The sequence below is a fragment of the Dipteris shenzhenensis genome, chromosome 3 (assembly GCF_047967505.1).
Source record: "Dipteris shenzhenensis isolate YYH24624 ecotype China chromosome 3, Dip_SZ_1.0, whole genome shotgun sequence".
NCBI lineage: Eukaryota > Viridiplantae > Streptophyta > Polypodiopsida > Gleicheniales > Dipteridaceae > Dipteris > Dipteris shenzhenensis.
This window is the reverse complement of record NC_141598.1, coordinates 45,076,755-45,103,280: the sequence shown is the minus strand read 5'-3', so window position 1 is coordinate 45,103,280 and position 26,526 is coordinate 45,076,755. Positions and strand designations below refer to the sequence as shown.

Below are 26,526 nucleotides of genomic sequence, written 5' to 3'. Positions count from 1 at the left end.
CCTAAGGTTCTCCAGGCCTTCTTCATAGCAATGCCCTCGCCATCCAAACCGCTTCTTCCTGTCGCCCACGATCCTCCAGACCTATAATAGCGATGGTCCCCTCCAAAAGCTCTCCCCCTCCATAGTTCAGACACCCTCCCTTCATAGTTACGTGAGTCCTCCTTTCCTTCAGAAAATCCTCCACGTGATCGATCGGCCTCCAAAGTATTAAGAGGAAGAGAAAGAGGAGAGAGACGACACAAGAGTTGCTCCCAAGAAAGTGATTCTATTCATAGATCATAGGCATATATATAGTTGAGGACTAGGCTGGGTTAGGGCAAGCTATATATAGCTCTAACACCCCCACTCAAACTAGGCCCTCTAGCTACAGATGAAAAAAACCCTTGGGGAGTACAAGGGAAAAACCCGATGTTGAGAGGAAGAGAAAGAGGAGAGAGACGACACAAGAGTTGCTCCCAAGAAAGTGATTCTATTCATAGATCATAGGCATATATATAGTTGAGGACTAGGCTGAGTTAGGGCAAGCTATATATACCTCTAACACAGAAAACTCCCCATTCCTTCCTACGTAGCCACTTTTGCATGAGCAGGATGCCTTCCCAATCAGTCCAGCCACCTCATCATAGCATTTTACCACTCTCCATTCCCTTTCCCCCAAAACTTAGTCCAAGGCAATTAATCTTCAAACCATAGACTTAGTGTACACAACCTTCAGGCAAGCACTTAATACTTAATTGCCACAAATGACCACATATGACAATGGAGACACATGACACAATACAACAATGAAAGACATATGTCATCCCGGAATCAACACACCGTCACATTGGATACCAAGTACCATGCAGTGCCTAGTGCACCCAACTGTACTCATCATTTCCCCAAAGTCCCTGTAGAAGTATCTACCATCTCAAGAAAATATCTACATGAGTGTAGAGTCTTTTATGAGAGTGTCCACAACTCAAAACCACCACCTACTAGCTATGTACATAGCTATGTGCCTACTCATCAGCAGTGGAACAAGTAAAAAACATATTTACAATTTTATCCACACAACGGAAGTGCCTGTAAATGGATTATTCAAGCTGTTTTTGGACTGACGCATGACAGTGCTTTCCTTGTATTTGGATGCCTTCTAAATAAAAGATAAAGAAATACCAAAAGAGGGGCTAAGTTTAGGGCCAATCTGGTGTCTGGTGCGGGACGAGAGAAATCTAGCTCTTGGGGTGTTCTAAGCTGTTTTGGTTTGCTGTGGAAAGTTCTAAATGGATAGAAATTGATTATTATCTGTTCACTACCCTTTGGAGATTCCAAAGGCTGGTTTCAGTGGTTCCGTTGCCAGGACATCGCCATCTTCTTCAAGAAGGTGAGCTCATGGTTCTATTCGGGTGAAGACTATGTGCTATAAAAATTTGCAGCCTAGAGAATTTTTCAGCCATGGCACATAGCACTGATGGTGAGGAGAAACCGGGGTCTTTTGATTATATTGCATGGTGGGAGGAAAATGAGGAACAGCCCGTTCAATCAGAACATGCCACTGAGGGTTCTCGACAGGAAGAGGAACAAGTTGAGAAGCCAAATGCAGATGAACAGTTCACGGCATAGTTGCAGAGAACCGCTCAGACTTTTGCACAGTTGATCAACACTTTGCAGAGTTTCTAAATGCCCCTTTTGAAGCCTAAGAAGAAGAAGAAGAACACGCAGCAGCCTGGCGCAATACCTCTTGCATCTAATATGGATGGAAATCCCCAGAGCTTTCCATTTTTCAGTTTCAGACAGGAGACTTTCCCTCCATCTTCTATGCCCACACGTTATTTCAGAGGAGGTTCAATATTCAAGGCTATGGTTGGATAGCCTGAGCAAGGCATGGGGATGCCTGGAAATTTCCCTTTTGGATTTCAGGCTAGCATGCAAGGCTATCAAGGATAGATGTTTGGAGCTATGCCTGCTATGATGCCTAACATGATGTATGGTAACATTGGGATGCAAACTACTACCTGGTATGATGGGAAATTTTTCAAGAATGCCTGGAATGAATGCAACTGGTCCAAGTATGGTCAATCCTGCAGTGAGTAATGCGAAGAGTGCCACTCATCTTGGTAATATTTTGCAGCCTCCGTATTTACATCCACCTGCCTATGATAATCTCACACCCAAGGGGAAGAACAAGGACTATAAAGAGGGTGGTTCAGCTGTAAAATTTGACACTTTTAATGGGAGTAGACAGGTTGAAAGCTCTTACTTTTATTCAGCAGTTTGATGCAGCCTATTCAAGTGGGAATTTCACGGAGTCATCAAAAACTAGAAAAGCTGCCACTTTCTTGAAGAGAAATGCTTTGCAATGGTGGACAAATCTTCTCCTGCAAGGGAGAGCACCCACCAATTGGGTGGAATTTAAGCAGGTCTTTTCAGCTGCATGGTTGACCACTACATTTGAAGTTTACATCATGACAGCTTGGCATAAATTGGATGCAAACAGTTGTCGCAATCTGGAATAATATAACAAGAAATTTTGGGAAGCCATGTTGCCAATTAGTTCCTATCGGCATGTTCCATTGTCTAAGCAGGTAGAGAAATATTGATGTGGATCGCCGAAGGAAATTCAAGACTTTTCCATGAAGTCCAAGGTGTCTAGCATGTCTCAGTTGATAGAAAATGCAAATACAGCTTATGATTTGCTATAGGGCAAGACCAGTGGCTTTGAGGGAAGCAAGAAAGAAGAGTTCAAAAGGAAGGAGAAATTTGGTAAGCCTTCAAAAGCTACTTTGGTTGCAGGACATTTGGTAAGCCTTCAAAAGCTACACTGGTTGCAAGATGGGCGTGTTCTCAGATCAAGACCTACCAAATTGATGGAAGAACAGAAACAAGCACTTAGAGAGAAGAATAGTTGTTTGTACTGTAGGAAAGAGGGCCCGCACAAGAAGAAAAGAAAGCAGCCTTTGGAGGATAAAGATGAACATAAGGTGGAACCCAAAGCTGATCAAAAGAGCAAGAAGCAAAAGCCATCTACTAGCCTTGTGCCTGATATGATTACTGATAAGAAACATGAAGATGACACGCAGCTTTATAGAGCTTGGAGCAAAGTTCGTGACTAGACAGCTCTATTTTTCTTTGACCCAGGTGCTACAGCAAATTTTCTTTCCTCTGAGTTAGCAGGTAAGCTTGGTATACGCCCAGAAGAAATGGGTTCACTTGCACAAGCAGTCATGGCTGCCACAGAGGCTGAGTACATCCATCACTCCGATCATTGGGAAGCTCCGCCTTCATATCCAGAGTTATGTTGATACTGAAGAATTTTACATCATGCCTCTAAATGGTTGTGACATGCTTTTGGGCATTCCATGGTATTATCGTCTTCGGTTACCCTAACTCACAGGGGAAAGACTCATGTGATTGATGTAAAACTCAAAGGAAAGTCCATTCCGGTTGTATCTACTTCTGCAATTACTTCAGTAATGAAAAAGCATATTTCTGCGTATTTGATTTTTGCCCAAGAAAAAGAGAGAGAAGACGACCAGCCGCCTCTTTTTGGTTTGGATAAAGAGCAGACAGATTTCTTGTTTCAGTTTCAAGATTGTTTTTCTAAGTCTTTACCAGGGGAACTCCCATTAGAGAGACCTGAAGACCATGCTATAGATATTACGCCAGGTAGTGGCCCACCGAATATACCACCGTACAGGTTCAGCGCAGCTCAACGGGAATAAATATTGAACCAGGTAAATGAATTGTTGCAGAAGGAGCTGATTCGGCCCCGTTTCTTCCCATACTGTTGACCAATTCTTTCGGTACAGAATAAGGATGGATCTTGGCAAATATGCATCGATTACTATGCACTTAACAAGATCACAGTGAAGAATAGGTTTCCCATTCCTCAATTTGATGACATTCTAGACACACTTGAGGGGTCTTCCATTTTCAGCCGCATTGATTTGAAGAGTAGGTATCATCAGATCCGCATACAACCAGATGATGTACACAAGATTGCTTTTAGGATCACTTTTGGGCTTTACGAGTATCTTGTCATACCATTTGGGTTGACCAATGCTCCTGCTACATTCAATCCAATGATGGACAAGATTTTTAGGGAACGCAAGTCCTTTGTGGGCACTGACATTGTTTTCTCCAAAAGTGAAGCAAAGCATCGAAAGCATCTAGCGGTCGACGTTGAAGAGTTAAGAAATCATAAGCTGGTCATTAATGCGAAGAAAAGTGAAATCTTCATGTCAGAAATTCACTTTCTTGGGCATATCATATCCAAAGACGGGGTTCGAAAGCATCTGGGAAAGGTTGAAGCAATCAAGAATTGGCCACCACTCTAGAACATTCATGAAGTACGAAGCTTTCTTGGGTTATGCTCGTACTTCAGGAGGTTTATTTGTTACTTTGCTGAGATTGCTTCACCTCTGCACGCTTTGCAAAAGAAAGGAGTATCTTTTTGCTGGACTTCCAAAGAAATTGCAACTTTTGAGGATGTGCATATTTTCCGAGTAGAAACCTATGAGCAAAAAAGGTCCGAGCAATAATGTTTGACACCAACCATGCTAGTATATTTCTCAAAGGAATATACAATTCTTTCTTAATTTCTCATTTATGGAACCATATACTTACTTATTTATCATTATAACCCTGATTTTAGAGAACATCATCTATATATGAACAAATAGTGAACACTTTAGAAACTCCTATAAATCCCTCCCTACCATACTCTCTTTTGAGAATTATGGTAATTCAATCGATTTAAAAGGGTTTCCCTTAGCTTTAGCAATCCCATATTTGAAATATTGAGAAGCTCTCATGTAACAATGTATACCATATTCTTTGGACGAGTAGGAAAAGAATATTGACAATCTCATAATTGAAGCCATTATTATCGATCATAAATTAATCTCTAATACATTATCAAATATGGGAAGGCAAGGGAGGTATTTTCCGAATATTCCCAATTCTCCAAACCTAAGTACTTTTAAGGAAATGTGGTCCCTATTGAACCCCTTCCTACCATGATATGAATTAGGAAAAAGTTGTAACTCTCATATACATCTTGAAATTTCCAATTTATAGCTTCTATACCTATTATAATTATAATTTTCAACCTACCATTGCATAGATCATGAAATTTTGAATATTTTTCCTTTTTACAGCTCCTCAATTTGAGCTAAGGAGCAAAAGTTATGACCCATTCTTTGTAGGCTCTCCAAGGGTATTCCGCCGGCGGAATAGCGTTGGGGCAAGCTCTTCAAACCATATTCCTCTAGCAGAATACATTCAGAGGGTCTATTAAAAAGATGATATATATTTTTCTTAGCTCATCCTGAGGAGCTGTAAAGAGGATATTTGCTCAAAATTTCATGATCCAACCAATGGTGAAAGGAAAAGAAAGGATATTTGAAAGTCATAAAGTAAGTCACCATTTGGACATTATATATATATACATTATATAAAAGTATATTTATATCTATCTCTGTTCATCAATATTTCATATTTACTTAATTTCTTGAAATAATTTGAAATTTTGTGCTCCATAAAAATGACTTGAAGCCTATATATTTTGACCCCTCCCACCTTTTGTCCGCTCGTCACTCAGAGGTTTTCGCTCGGAAAATGGAAACCCCCCAGCTTTTGAAGAGCTGAAAGAAAAGTTGTATTCTGACCCTATCCTAAATTTGCCAGATTTCAGAAAGCCCTTCATTGTCCAGTGTGATGCATGTGGTAATAGCATTGGAGTTCTTATCTAGGATGGAAGGGTCATTTCCAGATTTATGACAAGAAGATGCTTGCTGTAATTCATGCCCTCTCACAGTGGAAGCACTACTTGTTGGGTGAAGATTTTTACGTTCAGACGGATCCATTCTTCATTGAGGTATTTTCTCACACAGAAAATTATCTGAGAAGCACATGCGTTGGGCCAATTTTTTGTCTATGTTTCATTTTCAGATTGTGCATGTTCCTACAAACAAGAATGTGGTTGCAAATGCACTCTCCATAAGGCTAGTGTATGTTGTTGTATCAAAGAAACCACAGGTTTTTGCAGTTTCTATTGCCTATCATGATGGATTGATCATTGGATGCCATGAAAGAGCAATATGCTACGGATAATGACTTTGCACGAATATATGATCAGTTGTCTGAGGGACAAAGAAATGATCATTATGCTCTTCGAGATGGTTTTCTCTTGATGCATGGCCGTTTGTGTGTCACAAAGTAGTTGAGGGCCAAGGTGATGGCTGAAAGTCATGTTCCGCCTTATGCAGGACACAGAGGGATAGACGCAATTGTGAAGGCTGAGCACTTCTTTTACTAGTCAGCTTTGCAACGTGATGTTGAAGACTATGTTAGGACATGCATCACTGTCAGAAAGTGAAGTATGACAGGCAGAAAACCCTTGGACTGTTACAGCCACTTGCCATTCCGAATAGACCGTGGCATAGCATTGCTATGGACTTCTTTTTTTATCTTCCTCGTACACCGTCAGGTCATGATGGTATCTGGACCATTATTTGCAGGTACAATAAACAGGCTCATTTTATTCCAGTAAGAAAGAAAATTACAGCCGACCAAATGGCAAAGCTTTTCATGTCTCATGTTTTCGAATACCACAGCATGCCGCGGTCTATCCTCAATGACAGGGACCCGCGGATGACAAGTTTATTATGGAGAGGATTGTTTAAAAATATGGGGACCACACTGAATTTCTCATCCACAGTCTGATGGGCAGCCCGGAGGGCAAATTGCACCGCCCTCAATCTCTTGAACTGCTATGTTTCAGAGCACACGGAAAAATGGGAGCAATATTTGCCACTGATTGAGTTTGCCTATAACAACACAGTGTATACTTATACCGGAAGAGCTCCGTTTGAGATTGTAGAAGGATACAGGAAAGTTCCACCCATTTTGCACACCAAAGATAAAATCTTTGAAGCGATCGCTCTCCAGAGATCTCAGAAAAAGCAAAAGAGAGTAACCAACTATCATCGTCGTGAGCTGAAATTCAATGAAGACGATTGGGTTCTCTTACGTTTTCAGAACACGCGTTTGAAAAAGAAGGGGAAAGACAAGCTGTATGTTAAGCTTGCCATGAGGTATTATGGTCCATTTCAAATTCTACAAAGATAAATGATGTAGCTTACTGGCTGAAGCTACCAGACCGCCCTCAATCTCTGAACTGCTATGTTTCGGAGCACAAGGTAAAATGGGAGCAATATTTGCCACTAATTGAGTTTGCCTATAACAACACAGTGTATACTTGTATACTTATACAGGAAAAGCTCCGTTTGAGATCGTTGAAGGATACAGGAAAGTTCCACCCATTTTGCACACCAAAGATAAAATCTTTGAAGTGATCGCTCTCCAGAGATCTCAGAACAAGCGAAAGAGAGCAGCTGACTGTCATCGTCGTGAGCTGAAATTCAATGAAGATGATTGGGTTCTCTTATGTTTTCATAACGCACGTTTGAAAAAGAAGGGGAAAGACAAGCTGTATGTTAAGCTTGCCATGAGGTATTATGGTCCCTTTCAAAATCTACAAAGATCAATGATGTAGCTTACAAGTTGAAGCTACTGGATCATTGGAAGATTCACAATTTGTTCCATGTGAGTCTTCTGAAACCATTTCAAGGAGATGTGTCAGAAGATATGCCTCTTGAAGAAAAGCCTAAAGTTGAAGAATTGGATGCAATCTTGGTTCCGGAACAGATTCTAGGACACAAGGAACGCAAGGTCAAAGGTATAGTTATCCGCCACTATCTGGTTAAATTCAGAAATTATCCAGCTATAGATGCGAAGTGGATGAAGAAGGGTGAACTGGCAAATTCACCTCAGTTGTTGCAGCTCTACCTAGAGGCATTTCAGCTTGAGCCGACTTTAGTTGGGGCTCACTCTGGCTAAGCAGAGCATGTGTCTGAGCATTGCCTGATGCTCAAGAGGGGGGTACTGCCTCCACTCCCTTGGTTTATACCGCTCCTGATATCTAGACGTCGCTTGGTGACATTGTCGGTCTCACCCAAGGTACCGCTTGCCGACAGTATATCTTCTGCGAGACTTCTGGATCAGTGTACTAGTCATTTTCAGCTTCTGTTTATATATCTGGAATAGCTGGTTATCTCGAGCTCTACCGAGCCATACCTTGTATATATCTTCTATTTTTTCTATGCTGTTTATTAATTTTTGATGCTTCAAGCACATATCTGAACAGGTACTTGTAATATTGACACAGTCTGCCACTCAGTATTTTCATTTTTCTGATTTTTTGTGCTTGCTGTTTTGAACCAGAAAACGAGGACGTTTGCTGTCTTTCAAGAGGGATCTCTGTCATGGGGATTTCTAATTTTTTAGGAATTTACGGTGACTGACCTGGCCTCAAAATGATTAAAATTATAAAAGACACTTCAATGCAATTAATTCCATGGGCCAAGGCAAAGGATTTGAGAGTTAGAGAGGGGTAAAAATCCAGTGACTTGCAGGGCAAGCAAAGGCAGCTATTCTTGGCTCACGTGGATTGGGGGCTAAGCCAGGGCTGGTTTAGGAGCCAGTTTTCGTGATCTGCCACCAGCCAGTAGCCCTGCCATGCAAAAGCGCCCTTCCTGGGAGCTATTTCCTCAAATCACAATCCACCAGGGACATGTTCAGGGCTGTCTACTTGGAAGGGCCTCCCAGGAAAGGCTCTTCCTGATTGCATACTTTTCCAGGGCTGTTTCAGCTTCCAAGCTGGGCGTTTCACTGTTTCGCATGCTCCCGGGGCTGGTCTAGCTGATTCGCAGTTTGCAAGAGCCTTGCCAGGGCTGATTGTTGATTCGCAATTAGCCAGGAACTCTCTTGGTCAATGGCATTTCAGGTTTTCTCCCTTCTAGGCTGCTCTGGTGACTTCCAGCAGGACATCCATCTGATTTCATTTGCCAAGAGCCATCTAGGGCTTCTAGACTTGGTGATTTTCTCCGACAGGTTTCCAGGGTTGCTTTTGTTGATTTTAACTACTAGAGTGCCAAAGAACTGGTCCAGGCAGATTCATTTTCATGCTTGCTGCTGTTCCAGGGTTTCCTGAACCTTCAGTTGATTGTTTTCTAGAAGCTTTCCTACTGCCTCAGAACAATCTGATCCTATTGCTTTGTTGCAGCTAGCCATTCTGTTTGCCAGGAACAGCCAGGGTTGGTTGTTTTGCTGGCCTCTATCGTGCTAGGACTCCCTTGACAGATATCGGAGCTGCCAGGACAGACTTGGCTGATTTCTCTCTTGCCATGACTCTTTGACGAATATCATAGCTGCCAGGTTAGAACCCTTAGTCAAAATCGGAAGAAGGGCTACCATGGGATATGCATTGGACTGGGATGCCTTTTTGTGATTGCATAGCAAGACAAAAGTGCCTATGAACGGATTATTCAGTTGGCTGTTTTTGGGCTGGTGCATGGCAGTGCTTTCCTTGTATTTGGATGCCTTCTAAATAAAAGATAAAGAAATACAGAAAGCTAAGTTTAGGGCCAATCTGGTGTCTGGTGCGGTCTGCAATATTATTAAGTTGGCTGTTTTTGGGCTGATGCACAACAATGATTTCCTTGTATTTGGATGCCTTCTGAAAAAAAGATAAAGAAATACACAATGGGGCACTAAGTTTAGGGCCAATCTGGTGTTTGGTGCGGCTTGTTGCGGGACGAGGGCAATCTAGCTCTCAAGTGTTGTGTTCTAAGTTGTTTTGGTTTGCTGTGGAAAGTTCTAAATGGCTGGAAATTAAGTATTTGCTGGTTATTATCTGTTCACTGCCCTTTGGAGATTCTGAAGGCCGGTTCAAAGTTGAGTACCTGGGGCATATTGTGAGTAGACATGGCATTCGTGAGGATCCTAGAAAGGTGAAATACATTAAAGATTGACAGCCACAAAACGTCACCCAGTTGATAGGGTCTTTAGGTCTTTCTTCTTTCTACATGCGCTTTATTCCAGAATTTGCCAAGAGGGCATCTCCTCTTACTGACCTCCTGAAGAAGGATGCTTTTATGTGGTCAAAGGAAGCACAATGCAGTTTCAAAGACCTGAAATTTGCTCTCACTCATGCACCTACCTTGGTATGCCTTGATTTTTCACGTCCTTTCACTATGGAGGTAGATGCCAGTGGCGAAGGATTGGGGGCTGTTTTGAGACAGGAACACAGGGTAATAGCATTTGAAAGCAGAAAGTTTGATGCCAAGGAACTCATCTACCATGTTGATGATCAAGAGATGTTAGCTATCTTGCATGCTTTCAAGAAATGGCACACTAGCTGTACGGGAACAAAATTAAGGTGAAAACGGATCATAGGTTACTCAAATTCTTCCTCACTCAGTCAAATTTGTCACATAAGCACAAGAGGTGGTTGGCTGCGATTCAACCCTATGATTTTGACATTGAGTACAAAAAAGGGAAGGAAAATGTGGTTGCAGATGCCTTGTCCAGGATGTGGGCTCACCATTTGTCTGCTATCTCTACCATATGTCAGGAATGGATTCATGGTATTCAGGAAGAGTATATGCAAAAGTCTAAGGCAGCTCCCATATTTTCAGATTTGCAGCAGCCTTCTAGAGAGGATCATCCGGAAATCAAGTTGCATAATGGGCTGTTGTGGTAAAAGGACGATTTTTATTTAGTGCCACACTCAATATGTAGACAGCTGGTTTTGCAAGAAATGCACTCCTCTCCCATGGCTGGACATGCGGATCTCACTAAGACATATGAGAGAATCAAACAGAGCTTTATCTGGGAAGGCATGTAGCGGGGATGTGGTTAAATAGGTGGCTGAATGCTGCCTTGCCAACAGAATAAAGCGGACAGCAAATTACCCGAGCGTCTCTTGCAGCCATTACCCATTCTAGAAGGCAAATGGACCACATAGCGATGGATTTCATCACATGATTGCCTTCTATAGAGCAGGGATGGGACAGCATCTTTGTTGTGGTGGATAGAATGACAAAACATGCAAATGGCTCCAGTTAGAGTCTTTAATGAGTCATTAACAAACTCCGATTGAGTTTCTATATCAAGAGTTCAATTTTCTAATTTTATGAATTCCAAGTAAGGAATTCTATAATCGCCATAGTCTACTTCCTCCAAATTTATAGACTCAATTCTCTTCAACAACCACCTGTACTTTCCTCGCCCTCTGTACAATCTGATGTCATAATCAAAGTCTCTTCAAGGACGGGTTCAAACCCCTCTCCAGCCTCTTGTTCCACCCGAACCAAAGACGTCTAGCGACTTTCATTCATGACACCATACGACAAAGAGACCATCTGCTCAGGGCTCAGATGAGATTAGGGTGCTCAACCAGATTCCACTCAGAGTGTGATCATTGAGTTTTGCTAGTCGGATAGCATGAACCAGCAGGCCCCAAGGAGACAGCAAAGCCAAGGCTTGGAGCGACGAGAGATACGACTGACCCTTGAGTGTGCCAATGCACAAATCAGTCTTCCCTCCATGTCACCACCAGATCACAAGCACAGCCAAGTTGTGTGACAATGGCAATTGTACGAAGGAGGGCACGTGCAGCTTGATTGCTTGTCGAGGAAAGTTTTGAAGGGAAGGGGCTTACTACTAAGCAAAATTAATACAGAGTATACAAATATAGAATGAGTGTGCAAATATGTAGGAAAAAATAACTAAAATGTAGAAAAAGTAGGCCTAGGCCTATGTGTGTGTTGTTATTGTTAGGGGGGGTTTATTAAAATTAGATTTCTCAGAGAGGAGAGTGTGTGTGTGTGTGTGTGTGTGTGTGTGTGTGTGTGTGTGTGTGTGTGTGTGTGTGAGAGAGAGAGAGAGAGAAATTATTAAGCACAAATAATGTGTTTGTGTGTGTGTGTGTGTGGGTGGGTGGGTGGGTGGGTTGGGGGGGGCGCGGGGTGGTGGTTTGTGTATTCCTCTCTTTGTTATTGGTTTGTGGATTCCTCCCTTTGTTGTTGTTGTTATGTTTACACATTCCCTTCCCCATTCACCCCGGTCACGTCTACCCTCTCATCTCAACCTATCTTCCCCTTCTTGTGGAGTAACATTGAGAGAATCCGAAGACTTTTGAAGGTGACATTTGAGGATGAGTGAGAGATAATGCACCTAGGTTGGTGGAGTGAAGATTGAGCCCCTCACAAGCATGCTTCAAGGTTCCCTGCGGCACTTTGAAGGTAATTCAACACCTTAACATTTGTGTGTGTGTGTAAATTTATACTTACAAATTTAATCTATGAAACCCTTACGATGACCTTGCAAGTAATTGAATCTCCCAAGGCTAGATGTATAATTAATGATTGTGATTTATGGTGAGCACACCAAAGCTTGCGTGTAATCTAAGTATCCCTTATGACGACCTTGCAAGTAATTGAATCTCCCAAGACTAGATGTATAATGAATTATGATTCTTATTTATGGTGAGCATACTAAGCTTGCTTGTGAGTTAGGTACTTTTGGTTGACCAATATAGATGCCATAAATACATGATAACTAGAGGTCTATTGCTTTAAGAGAATAAAATTATTTACCTCCTAAGTAAATAAACACCTTGCCACTTGCGCGGTGTCGCTTGTCATCACCACTTACGATCATTCACCAAATGTAACCACTTGACTTGCAACATGTAATGAAGGATTGATCCAAGTCTTGTACTGGAGTCTTTGTAATTGATACCAAACTTTTCTTGAGAGTCAAAGAGTTTGCTTGACTTGCAAGATCCTCAATTTTGTAATCTATGCACCGTTCTGTGTGAACAATTTCTCCATAAGCTAAAGCTCCCTGTATAGGTTATCGCTCATGCATTGTCACTGTGCTATCTATTTGCACTAGATAACCATGTTATTGCAGTCTTTCTTGCACGAGACTAACTGCTTTGTTTAAGACTTTCGCTATGCGTGCGTCAACAGCATTTTACAAGCCCGCCCATCATTGAAGACCTTCACCGTCACATATTTGCTCTATGCTACATGTTGCTTTTCTAGGATGTATCTTCTCCATTCGATTTAAAGACATTCATTCAAAGCTCAAGTACGTGTTTTGCTAAGTTTTGCTCTGACAAACGAACACCTCCAGCCGAGCCCATCACATGTTACAATGATCGCTGCATCATAATCGTCTCCCCTCCATGATTAACCACCTACCTGATGTTGCCATTCATCACTCAAGGAACATCCATAGAAAATCCAACCAGATGAACCTCCCCTCTAATACCAAATGTCAAAGAAGCAAAGCCACTTCACAATCACAATTAGCACTAAGCGATAATCTACACCTCCCTTATCACAAACAAGAACAAAAGTAGGTGTGCAAGAGTCAATCACCGCCCAGCCAATTCCAATTCACGTGAGCAGTCCCTCACTACCTGCATCTACCGCCTGTGTATCTTTCTCCAAAAAAATACCTTTCATCTCTTTTTCCAAAAAAGTACCTTTCACGTGGGTCGACCCCTTTTACTATAGAAAGTTCCTAACCCATCCTTATCTTAGGGTCCTTAGTGACCCCCTTGTTGCAAATAGAACTAATTGCCATGCTCATTAATTACCCGTAGGTGACATCATATAGCAATCATATCCCCATGTAGAAGGGAATCGTATGAACCTTGCGCCCCTCATCAAGAAGGTTTGACAGTTCTAGTCCTTGACCATTGGTTTGATTGACCTTGTAACCAGCAAAACAAAAAAATAAACTATACCATGGTTTCAAACATAAAACCAAACAAATATGTAAATCAATTTACACAACCAGATTACAACCAAACTATCTTACAGTCTCTCAACTCTTTTGTCAACTAGAGCTGTTCTGCATCACCAAATTCACACATGTGAATTTTCGGCTGCATAATATGCCTTTCCGGTCCCAAAAACACCTCGAATTTCAAAAAAAGTGTGAAATTTATTGTCAAATTGTTCTCTTTATTGCATATAAAAATTTCATGATCCAACATGAGTTTGATGTGCTCTACAAGGCTCAACATTGCCTATGCTATAGGGTTACCAAGTCAAATTATGCATTGTCCCACAGTCGTACATTGGAATACAGCCGAAGGGTTCTCAGATATGTTCACGCTACACTCACCTTTGGTTTGCATTATACTCAAGATCGTGGCATTAACCTTCATGGGTACATAGACTCTGATTGGTTAGGTGACATTGATGACAAACGCTCCACTTCTGGCTACATGCGCATCATTTGTGTGCAGGTGAGGTATGATTATATACCTCTAGAATTGGAATGTGGGAGGAGGAGCTACCCTTAGGTACACCTCTCAGAAATCCAATTCTAGAGTCTGGTAAGCGATTAAAGCTCTATGATCTGCACAAGAGGAAGTGAAACAGACCTCTATTGCAAAGCAGACCTTCCAACTCTTCGCCAAGCTCACTCAATGGATCACTACAGTAAAGCAAGAGCGAGAAAGTAAGGTCCAAATTCACCTTGCCATATTTGCAGGAAGAAAAGCCAGTTATGCCAGCAGCATACAGTCATGAAGTGGAGGCTTCTTCGTGCTCCCAAGTAGTAGGACTGCAGATGCTCTGGGCTTTCAAATGATTGCACATATATTTTACATATGAAAAACACTGAGATAACCCTCAAAAGGCAAAATACAACTGCAGCACTTGCAAAATTCATAGAGCAGTAGACCTCTTTCTGTTTACCTGAACTGCTCCAAAACAGTAGAATTTGACTTGCTTCCAATGTGTTCAGCAACATACCCTACTGTGTATCCTTTGGCTTGTACAGCAGCTTTTAAACTCGAGAGAATTTCTGGTTGCCAGAAAAGAACTAATGTCCCTCTTAAGGTAGCTCCATCTTGCTGCTGCCCGAAATGCTGGCTCAAGATTTTAGCAAGCTGTGTTTCCATAGGGAATTCCACATCACAATACATCATAGAAATTTGATTATGAAAAGAAAACGCAGACATTCAAAGTGGAAGTAGACCTTTTGTAATCTTCTGTCTTCTGATACAACAACAGAGACATTCTGTGTTATACATGCACTGTGTTCCACCAATGAGGGGTTAGATATGACTCTAGATATGGGATCCTTCAGCACTTGCCGACATATAATGGATGCTGCATGGGACATACCATCACTTAAGACAGCTGTCTGCACATTGGCATCCACAGACAAGCTTATTTTCTGTAGTAGCTCCCCAAAGCCAGAACATATCAAATTCTCCAGTCCATCCATCACCTGTACGAATGTCAACACCTAGCTTAGATAGAAACAAGAAATATTTTTAGTGAGCATTTTCAGAGACTCTTCATTTTTACATGGATAAAGACCATCTGCTTCCTTGATTTTCTTTCACAATAAATTTTGGAATACAATATGAAATCTTTGGCCTTGAGGTTGCTTACATTGACAAAAACCCTACTTTCCCCTTCCAATCATGTTATAACCAGTGAGTCCAAGTTTTTTTTTTTTTCAAAGAAAGGAACCTTCTATTAATGCCAGTGAGTCCAAGTTAGAAAGCATAACCTAAACATAGAGTTATGTTATAGTAGTGTCATTCAGAACCACCATTAACCTTGCACCTTCATGCGAAATGAGACCTAAGACAAAACAAGAGCCCATTGCAAGTCCACAAAGGCCTCAGGGTTTATGGTAACATTAGAACACAGCCTACTGATACAGATTATCCCCCCCTCAAATCCTCTTGGGGCCACACAAAGCACCCCCCAACCTTTGAAGTTTGCAATAAGCTTGACCAGACTGAGCTGGAATGTGTATATACCTTTGTAAGACTACAATAAGTCCAATCATACAAATTTAGAATTTTTGTTGTTCTAAAGACCAAAGGTCTACACAGAAAATAAAAGGGAAAATGAAAGAGAAGAAAAAAGAGGTAAACAAAAACTTTTATGAAAAACAAAAGGAAGACACACTTAGCAAGCAAAGCCACACTTATGTCGTCATCAGTGCCCAAGCATAAGCAGCTATACTGAGCTGTAATGTGCACCATTTCCATGAACATGCCAGATAACAGCCATAAAGATTATTCTTTAGTCAAGAGCCTCAAAGAGCTCTAGCAAACATCCTGATGCTTAAAAAGCAAACGTTTTCTGTCATGGGCATACGCAGATGTGGTAATCTTCTTCCTAGCCTTGGTAGATTCAAATATTATCCCGTCCCCAACAATGGGTTGAAATAGAGGTCCACGCTTCTCACTTGAGTCAACTATAGCCCAAGATCCTTAACCAAGGCAAGCTGATTGTAAGGAGAGTAGTATGCCTCGGTCTCAAGGATGTCAATCAAAAGACAGGGATCCTAAATGTGTATGGACCAGCTTGTTGATAGTAGGAGAGCCCCATTTGGAGGTATCTTCAACAACAATATTGCCTAGGTAGAATTTTGGAAAGTAGGAAGAGACTTCAACAATCTAGAGTTCATGGATGATATACTGGAGATGCCACTTTTGGAGGCATTCCCCTATCTGAGCGAGGCCAACTCCCCGCCTATGAGCCCCTAATTCAAGGACGACAAGTGGCAATCGAACCAGTAGGGAGAAAGAAAGAAAGAAAAGTTTATTAAAGTCTTCAAAAGACCGATGGGTCTATGAGACTGTGAGAAACCTGATACAACAAGCTGAAAGGGTGGAGCTACTAAACGAGCATCAACACCCATGCTACATGCTACATGCTAGATGAACACCGATATAGAGTCATAACATAACATCAATGTGACCCTCCCCATCACCACTATCATCATATGTCATCAAAGTACAAAGCAGAATCCAGACTAATATTAAAGATACAGGAGCCTCCCCCCTAAAGGAGGAAGTATCATGGCAGACCCAGTGACAAATGGGACAGTGGTAGTATGAACTCAAAGATAGAGTGATGTCAACTATTTGTGGGCACTGCCGGGTGCTGTCTCTTGGCAATAGTGGCTCTACGCCGGACTAGGGCTACGGTGACCCCTGTCACCCCTGATCGCGTTCCAACCCTCAACATGGAAGGAATATCTCCATGTGTAATTTGTGTGTCCATCCTTTGTCGATTATGTCGTGTCACTGGCTCTGGGTCACACCCGTGTCAGAGTCTCGCAGGATGTAATCTGTGTGGTCCGGCTGAAAAAACTCTGTGATAAATACTCTGAGAAGAGTTTGCTAGTGTGTCCCGCCACTGTCTCTGTGATTTGGAGTAAAAGCTCCCAGTATCTGACTTCCTCATGGATAAAGGCAACCAAACATCTCTAGTCTACAAAAGCGAGAGCAGCCCGAAGCTATCTCTGAAGAGACAATAAAAGTGGCTGTCACATGCCCCCCCGCACTTGGGTGCAAGGTGACACACCGGCTACATCGACAAGTGTATTATAGTTCCCAGATAGGAGATTTTGTCGTATGCTGTGACCCCTTTGTGAGCCCTTGTCCACGGACAGTCAGGCACAAGCTACGTAGGTCAATCTCTCAGCCTTAGGTCAAGTCAGTAGTCAGTTCTTGTTCACTAGTACCCACTGGAGATCAGTAGGTTAAGTGTTTCCATCTTATAGTTTAGGTCTTAGCCTAGGTTAGGAGTCCCTTTAGGAGGTAAGCAGGGAAGGCAGCCTGCAAAGGCTGCCCAAAAACTCCCCTGGCAATGAGCCAGAGAGGGCTTTTTATAGGCTGGTTGTAGGCCAGCCAGTCTGTAAAACAGACTGAGTCAGTCTGTTTACAGACTGGGTTGGCTCAGTCCAGCCCTATAAAAGGGCCCTTGGCTGCCCTGTTTTCTCATTCAGTTTGCTCCTGCCTTCAGTCCTCCTGCAGCTCCACTTCAGCCTCCTGTGCAGCCCCTGAGATCCTCAGATCTGGCCCTGCTCTAGCCTCAGTCCCTTGGCCATCAGTTCAGCCTGATCTGAAGGTGACCACGCAGCACAACAGTCAGAGGTTTGGACCAGCAAACAGAGAGAGGTTTGGACACTATTTCCTCAGCTTTCTCAGCTCTCTTTTATAGTTTACACAGCTCACTCTCAGCTCTATATTTCCGTCATCTCTCAGTTCTCTCATAGGATCTATCACTTCTAGCTTTTCACTCTCTCACTCACGCAGTAACCCTGCATTCCGCTAGACAGCACAAGCCTCTTCCTTGCCTTGCAGAAGCGTCCTACATCGTCAATGTGGACAGCATCAAGGTCTCGGTATTGGTCGGCGTTGCCTCTCAAGTCTTTGGGTCTGCTATACGTGTGCGCAGTGAGCTCTTCAGAAGCGTGTTCCGTGCTCTCTTGAAGAGTGTTCTTTGTATTTCTCAGTTCTCCAAGTATAAAGCAAATTCTCCCCTGATTGGGGGAGGGGGCCCTCAGTGGGTACAGGGACCCAATCAGTTGTCGACTCTACTCTCTCTCTACCCTCATCTCCTTCCTCTCTCTATGGTAAACAACGCTCATTCCTCGCTAAAGGTTTAAAGAAGGTCTTGCTGTGAATTACACGATCAGATAACCATTGCATGTTACATTGGTATCAGAGCTTCAGTCTGTATCCAGCTTGACTACCGCGAGTGTATGGTTGTGCTGAGATCCGGAAAGGACACACAATCAAGCACCATGGAAGGGTCAGGAAAAGATTCAACCGCGAAGACTTTGAAGAGGAGAAAGACTACCAACAAGATACGCTTCTGCCAAATGCTCAAGAAGTGATGGCAAACCTTCTAGAGCAGAATCGGATCCTCCTGCAGCAACTCGAAGAACATTCATCCCAGCTGGAAGAAAGCAGAAGACAGCTAGACCAAACAAAACAACGTCTGGAGGAAAAAGAAGCAGAAAAGCCGCTGGAAGAAAGAAGAACCACAGATTTTGAAAAACTGCTCTTGTTGATGCATGAGGAACGCAAAAATGAGGAGGCACTGCGACGCGCAGAGCTCGCCCAAGCAGAGAGGCAACAAAAGCTAGACCGAGAGGCGATGCTTCTCCAACACAAACAGATGTTAGCCGCTATGCAAGCAAGTTTGAGCGCAGCGGCCGTCTCCGCCACAGCTTCGCCATCGACAAAGGTAACACCACTCACTCGGTCCACTCCAAATTTTGTTAAGTATGATGGTAAGTGTGATCATTCAGCAATTTTGCAATTTATTCATCAGTTTGTAGCTCATTTTTCGTTAGCGCGGATTCAAGATGAGCAAGATAAAGTCCACCTTGCAGCCCCTCATCTTACAGGTGAGGCAGTGACTTGGTGGCAGCATTGGGCTAGTAAGCATACTGACGTTTAAGACGAATTTCGTTTGGTTTGTGGCCGACCTCAAAGCCCGTTTTCTCCCACCCCAATATATGCTTAACCTGGAGGATGAGTTCGCTCGTCTCTCCCAGAATGGTTTGCCTGTGTTGACATACAGTAATAAGGTCATCACACTGGCGCAACAGTTGGGCGTGACGGAGAGCGCCAAGATGAAGCAATTCATTCGAGGTTTGGACACGAACATACGTTTTACCATTCGGAACTTTGACCCGCCAGATTACGAGCGGGCGTTGACTCTCGCACAAAATCAAGAGATGATGCTGAACGGGGGAAAGCCCAAGTAGGTCCAGAGAGATTCCAAAGCCCCGCAGCAATCAAACAACACAGCGGGTAAGGATCAGAAGAAGGACAACCAGTTCCTAAAGAAAGACGGCCAGGCATCTGGTCAAAAGAGGGAATCCAAGCCAAAGATGACTCCGGATGAGAAGGCTAAAGCGGGTATTACAAGAGGCTATCTACAGCCCGACGAGCAGAAGCGATACCACCAAGAACATCGCTGCTTTCATTGCCACCACATCGCTAGGCATGGCAAGAAGGATTGTCCGAAGTGGCTTGCCAAAAAGGATGCGAAAGCACCTACTTCGTCCGTCGCTAATGTATTGGCTCTTCCAGCTCCGCCTCCATCCTCAGCTACGAATGCCGTCTTCCCTGCTTTGAACCCCGTTCCTACAGTGGTCTTTCAAGGTAAGAAGGAGGGCGACTTCTCAGATCAAATGAAGGCGCTCATTCGAGCGTACGGCACAGCTAACGGGCATCAGTTTATTGTCCTATTCGATATGGGGAGTTCAGAGGATGCCATCTCCCCTCAGCTTGCCAAGACAATGGGGTGCACCTTGGTGCCTCACGAGCTTGCAGTGGACAGGTTCACGCCCGGCTTGCGCACACACATCACGCATAAGGCCATCTAGTTCACTTTTTCAATTCAGAAGGCCATGTTTACGCGGGATTTTATATTGACTCCTTTGATGGGGTGCGACATGATCCTCGGGATTCAGTGGTTCCATGAGCATGTTCCGACGCCTGATTGGCGGCAGGACACCTTCACGATTGTGGAAGGTTTACCTGAGCCCGCCGTGATACGCGGTGATCGGAGCATACCAGGGATTCCATTAATCTCTCATATTCAAGCAGGTCGCGCCGTCCGCAAGGGTGCAATGTGTGGACTTGTCTATGTCCAATGCCAAATCACTGCAGTTCAAGCCGCTCCTCCGATGGGGCAAGCAATGGCGGATCTACTCCAAGAGTTCAATGACATCATGCTCCGCAACGATCTGCCACCCCAGCTACCTCCCAACCGACCGGAAGACCATCGCATCCATCTACTTCCGGACTCGACACCTCCAAGTAAGTTCCCTTATCGACTTTCAAAGTCTATGGAGGGGGAGTTAGAACGTATGCTCATTTCCTGCAAACAAACGGCCAGCGCTGAAGATGTAGCTCGTTTGTTTATCAAGTATTGGTATCCCACTGGAGGGTTGCCGAAGACCATCACATCCGACAGGGACTCTAAGTTTACGTCTAACTTTTGGCGAGCCTTGTTTGATAATTTTGGTACTAAGCTGCAGATGTCCAGCGCTTTCCATCCGCAATCGAACGGCGAGACGGAAAAGTATAATGGTATGGCATTTGATATTTTGAAATCATATTGTCATGATGCTCACGGAAAGTGGGAGCAGTTTCTTCCGCTTGTGCAAGCCATTTTGAACGATACCTATTCTTCAAGTATTGGTCGCACACCTTATGAAGCGGCGTTTGGACAGCGATTTACCTCACTCCTCACCCGGATGGTGTCTCCATCTCTTGAAGCCAACAAAACCATCGAATCCATGGCAAAGATTATGGAGTCCGTGAAAAGCCACATCGCCAAAGCTCAAGCATCGTATACACACCAAGCTAATAAATCCAGACGAGATGTCCAGTATAAAGAGGATCAATGGGTGTATTTACGCATTATCAAGCAACGATTGAAGCAGGTGGGCAAGCGATGCCCTAAGCTATCCTTCACGAGCTTCGGACCATTCCCGATTATTCAAAAGATCAATGATGTCTCAATGAAGTTACGCCTACAAGACAGTTGGACTATGCACAACGTGTTCCATGTAGCTTGCTTGAAGCCATATTTTGGGCCTCCTCTTTCAGAGATTTCCGACGAGCAACAACCTGAAGTTCTTGATGAAGCCGAAGTTTTGCAGCCAAAACAGATCCTTCTTCATAAATTCAAGTATGGGTCAAGACGAAGGATCTAGGAGTTTTACACCAAGTTCCGTGACCGAGGTACCCATGAAGCGGTGTGGCTGGACGAAGATTTTTTACAGGAGTTTCCCCAGATATTGGCGCAGTACTTGGAAGCAATGAACCTACCGCCAAGTTAAGAAGGAGGGAATGTCACATGCACCCCTGCACTTGGGTGCAAGGTGACACTGGCTACATCGACAAGTGTATTATAGTTCCCAGATAGGAGATTTTGTCATATGCTGTGACCCCTTGGTGAGCCCTTGTCCACGGACAGTCAGGCACAAGCTACGTAGGTCAATCTCTCAGCCTTAGGTCAAGTCAGTAGTCAATTCTTGTTCACTAGTACCCACTGGAGAACAGTAGGTTAAGTGTTTCCATATTATAGTTTAGGTCTTAGCCCACGTTAGGAGTCCCTTTAGGAGGTAAGCACGGAAGGTAGCCTGCAAAGACTGCCCAAAAACTCCCCTGGCAAATGAGCCAGGGAGGGCTTTTTATAGGCTTGTTGTAGGCCAGCCAGTCTGTAAAACAGACTGAGTCAGTCTGTTTACAGACTGGGTTGGCTCAGTCCAGCCCTATAAAAGGGCCCTTGGCTGCCCTGTTTTCTCATTCAGTTTGCTCCTGCCTTCAGTCCTCCTGCAGCTCCACTTCAGCCTCCTGTGCAGCCCCTGAGATCCTCAGATCTGGCCCTGCTCTAGCCTCAGTCCCTTGGCCATCAGTTCAGCCTCCTCTGAAGGTGACCACGCAGCACAACAGTCGGAGGTTTGGACCAGCAAACAGAGAGAGGTTTGGACACTGTTTCCTCAGGTTTCTCAGCTCTCTTTTACAGTTTACACAGCTCACTCTCAGCTCTATATTTCCGTCATCTCTCCGTTCTCTCATACGATCTAATGACATCGTGCACATTCTGCTTGATCGGATGAGATGCATACGTATCTTTCTTGTCCCATTTTGCCTGTGCTCGAACAATGGCAAGATCTGCTATAGGTGCAGAAATTGTTGGTGTAGCTAGAGATCCCGCTGCTGGTGCTGTAACAATAAGTGGAGTAGAGCTACTACTGGCTAGATAGTCCAATGGTCTAGGTGTAGATCCATCGATATACTCCCATTTGTCTCCTGAAATATAAGAATGGTCTCCATTCGGTATTTCCATGTGCCGTAATTGGAGTTGTCTAGCTTAGCAGATGCCTCCAAATTGAGGTTGCTAGTCGTAGACATGATGCAAGAAATGTACTCAAAGTGTCTGTGAAATCACTGTCTGAATCGACTGCAAAACACTTACTGTGTCAAGTGAAATCTGAACCGTCGATGAAGATAGAACTACAAAATATAATCCAATATCTTACAAGGCTTGTGACAAATGATGCCACGAATAGCCAAGAGGCTTTACAAGGTAGATAGCCCACTGAACTGTGAAACGTTAGGTTTCATGTAATGTGATGACGTGAAACCGCATGTAAGCACTGGGACTGACTCGGAGTAGGAACTAATTAGGAAGTTTTCGACATGGCTTTAATTGGCTGGTTTGGAGTTCTCTCCGCTATGGATGATCTAATCTACTCTGAACTAGATCTAGATCAATCATGGAACGATGAAAAAACAGCTTTGTTCGTTTTAGGTGCTGGGTCAGATGCGTCGATGTAGAGACTGATGTGCATGTAGGAAGTGGATTTGTCGCCGAGGCTCAAACGTGTGTGATACTTGCGCCGAAGTATGCGCGCGATGTGACGAACGCGTAGAGCACAAAAATCGAGCGTTTTTTCTTTTTGGAGCGCCTCAAATTCTTCCTGGATCAAGAGATACGGCTTGATCTAGGTAAAGGGGCAAAAAGGGTGCAAAGTGCTCAATGATGATGTGACAGGGTGAGTCACATGCAGTGATGATGTGGCAGCAGTGCTTAGCAAGGGGTGTGCCTGTGAAGCCCTGTGTTGAGGTGGCAAGTGTGGTCACATGCTGTGTGCTGTGTGCCTTACAAGAGGTAAGAGTGCTTGACTGGGAACTGCCACGTGGCGATGATGAGCTGGCAGTGTGACTTTGACTGCTGACGTGGAGGGTATGACGTGGCAGATAACGTTGACAGTGGATGTTAGCCATGTGACATGGCAGGCTGACATGTCTAATGATGTGACAGAGGACCCTGGGCTGCCTCTTGACCAAGGCTGACTAACCCAATACAACCCAAGGTAAGATTGACCAAACCAGGGTTGGCCTATCTGCCACGTAACAACTTGTTGACCAAGCCCAAAGGATGGGGTGATCCTGGGTGAGGATAAGACTAGCCACGTGTCACGCTACGGACTACCGAAATCTTTTGAGGATATGCCAAAATCTTTTGAAGATTCTATCGCCTTCTACGCATAGAGAGTTGGACGGCTATGGAGAACTGCAGATGCCGTTTGGAGCCGTTTTGGATAGCCTTGGCTATGGTTGTAGGAGCCACCTAGCCGAAAGTCGCTCAGAGGTCGTACTGAGAGCTGGAGCCGTCCGTTGCAGTTCAGCGCTGGCAGAAGGTGGTTGAGTGCTAGCTGGCTGTTTGGAGAGGTCTAGAGAGAGTCAGAGGCTGCTGTCAGGTGTGGTGCTTGTCGGCTGTTAGCGCAGCTGGATAAACTATTTGTGATGCATGCCGAGATAGCCACGTTGGAGCCATCCTGGAGGCACGTGCGCTAGTCGCCTTGGAGTCGATGGCGTCGACGGGCTGTCTGTAGAAATAGAGTCACAGGCATCTAAGCAACCGCTGTGGAGGTTCTACTTACTGTGTTGTAGGACGAGGAGTTGAGGTAGGAAGTCGAGTCGTTGTAGAGGTTGTAGAGGTCATTGGCGTCTATGAGTCCCAGCTTTAAATAAGCCGAGTCATGGGATTTACTTGGAGGTACAATCATATGGAGAGCCTCCCGTGAGCCGCTGCACATTTGCATTCGGGTCGATTGTTGGAGGCGAGTCGTGGCTATGGTCTTCCGGAGCTTGTGTGTTGTGGGCAGCGAAGGAGCTATTGTCAATGTGTCGCTGGAGTATATAGGTTTGGTGGCAGTACATATTAGAAGGAGCTGTAGAAGGAGCATACCAAAGGTACTGCTGAAGAAGGAGCTGCTGGCCGAATGGCTTGCTAGAAGCCTTCTGCTACCCGCAAATTCTAACATCCAGCATCAAGAACTCACTGCAGTCCCATCAAGAACTCATTGCAGCCCAAGAACTCATTGCTTGGGTGGTGCAGTTGTTCAAACCTTTCATGTTGTATGTTGCCTTTTCCAAGCTCTACTTCTCTCTCAGAATCAAAACCTAGCACAAAGATCTCTCTCAATCTACCTTTCTTTCTCTCCCTATCTCTTTCTCACACACAAAGAAAGAACAATGGACGGAAAATCTCTCTTTCTCAATCGGATCTCTCACAAACTCTCAAAGGAGATAAGCGGAACTTTAAACTCTCAAGGACGGAATTCTCTGACAGAAACTTCTCTTTCATCAACGGAATGAAAGCACACTCGATCGCTTTTGATCTCTCAATCTCTCTCGCGCTAATCGCAATGCCTCAGCGGAAGGCAAGGGAGCTCTGATACCATGACAAAATATGAAGAGGGGAGAAAAGAAGAGTGATGATGAGGAGAGAGGGCATAGCTAGAGAGCACACCACAAATGAGTAACTATACACTAGATTTAGTTGAAAATGTAGAAAATATACAAACCCTTTTAGGGTTAGGGTTAGGGCATCTAACCCTTTCCTTTATAGCACTCTACTGGGTTAATGCTATGCACATATGATCACATGATGTTGAGCATGGTCTCTCAACAAAAGGTACCTAGCTAACCTGCAGGAGCATAAGACGGAGCAGAGGGTAGCAATAGGGACCTAAGAGAAAAGGCTATGACCTCACGGAAGGCATCAGCAAAAGTATGGATCAATAAGGGATAGAAGCGCACAAGTGTGGGCAGATCAAGGAGCCAGAAGAGGGCGCAGCAGAGGCGGGACAGACCAGCACATGGGTCGGCCAAGAGATTGGGCTGCTTGGAGGCAGCCAACCAGGCCTTATATAGGGCAGCCCTAGGGGCTGATCCCTTGCCTTGATGTGAGGGCCAGTGCCCTACTTTTATGGGCCAAGGGCCCCTAGTTTTCAGCCCCATAAGGGCCGCTTTTAAGGAGCTGCTGAGTCGGCTGTAGGGCAGACTTAGTCGGCCAGTTTATGGCAGACCAGTCGGTATTTTCAAGGGCCCCTTGATGGCCTATAAAAGCAGCCCATTGCAGGGCATTCACTTATCCAGCACACCAGCGAGTGTGGGAGCAAAAGGAGCAGCAGAACTCATATCCTCAAGTCTACTTCCAAGGGGCAGAGGAGTGCCATAGAGGCTGCAGACTGAGCTCTACTAGGGCTGGGACTTCCGCTGTGTGTACCTCTGCTGGTCGATTTCTAACATGGTACCAGAGCCGAAGTAGGAGGCTCACAAGTGTGGGAGTTTGAAGGCAAGGACCTTGCTGAAGGACGGCCTTGATTCACTGGCTCTTGGGAATCAACTCCACGACTGGAAGATAGAGCCCTTGTGAGAAGGAGGGTGACTCAGGTTCAATCAGGTGCGTATAGAGTTCTGGTCTACAGAAGGTTGAGTTTGCTTTTCAATTTTGCTGTGTGGATTAGCAACACAGATGCTGACAATGGGAGAAGAGGCGAAGCCGGAGGATGTGGTGGACAACAATGGGAGGATACTCATACCAATAGATGGAGAGGAGCTCGAAGCATGGAAGATAGAGATGCCCACGCCCTTGTCTAGATCATAGGGACTACGGCGGACTCTGTGCTTGCTCACATCCAAATGACCAACACGTCAATAGAGGCGTGGACCATCCTGAGGATCTGTATGAGACAGATAACACATCCCGGATCTTGCTTCTTCAACATCAGCCCTACAACTTGGATATGGATGAAGGAGATTTGGTAAATGACCTGTAACCGGCCTTTAATTGACAAAGGGCAGTGTAACTGACTCTACTATCTCACAAATCTGAAATACAGCCAACTTGAAACATTGCCATTGTCCACAAACACAACTCAGAGCATATAACTTCACTGCATAGCATCATTGAACCATTTAAAGCAAGGGAGGCTAGAATGCCCCTACTCAAAAGCATGACGAGTGACACCTGT

The 26,526-nt window shown here is 44.2% G+C and overlaps 1 protein-coding gene across 2 annotated transcripts in view; it reads right to left on the bottom strand.

The window, feature by feature from the left end:
- LOC147903872 (P-loop containing nucleoside triphosphate hydrolases superfamily protein) overlaps positions 1-26,526 on the bottom strand; it is a 77,412-nt gene that overhangs the window by 24,458 nt on the left and 26,428 nt on the right. The window contains exons 5-7 of one of the 2 annotated variants that reach the window (XM_087372608.1): positions 14,893-15,147; positions 14,610-14,803; positions 14,073-14,346 (exon numbers count right to left, since the gene is read on the bottom strand). In XM_087372608.1, coding sequence (XP_087228734.1) covers positions 14,262-14,346; positions 14,610-14,803; positions 14,893-15,147 — 534 coding nt within the window. In that variant the 3' untranslated portion in view covers positions 14,073-14,261. Of the gene's footprint in view, positions 1-14,072; positions 14,347-14,609; positions 14,804-14,892; positions 15,148-26,526 lie in introns of those variants that run through there. The other variant, XM_087372607.1, reaches the window with a different exon arrangement.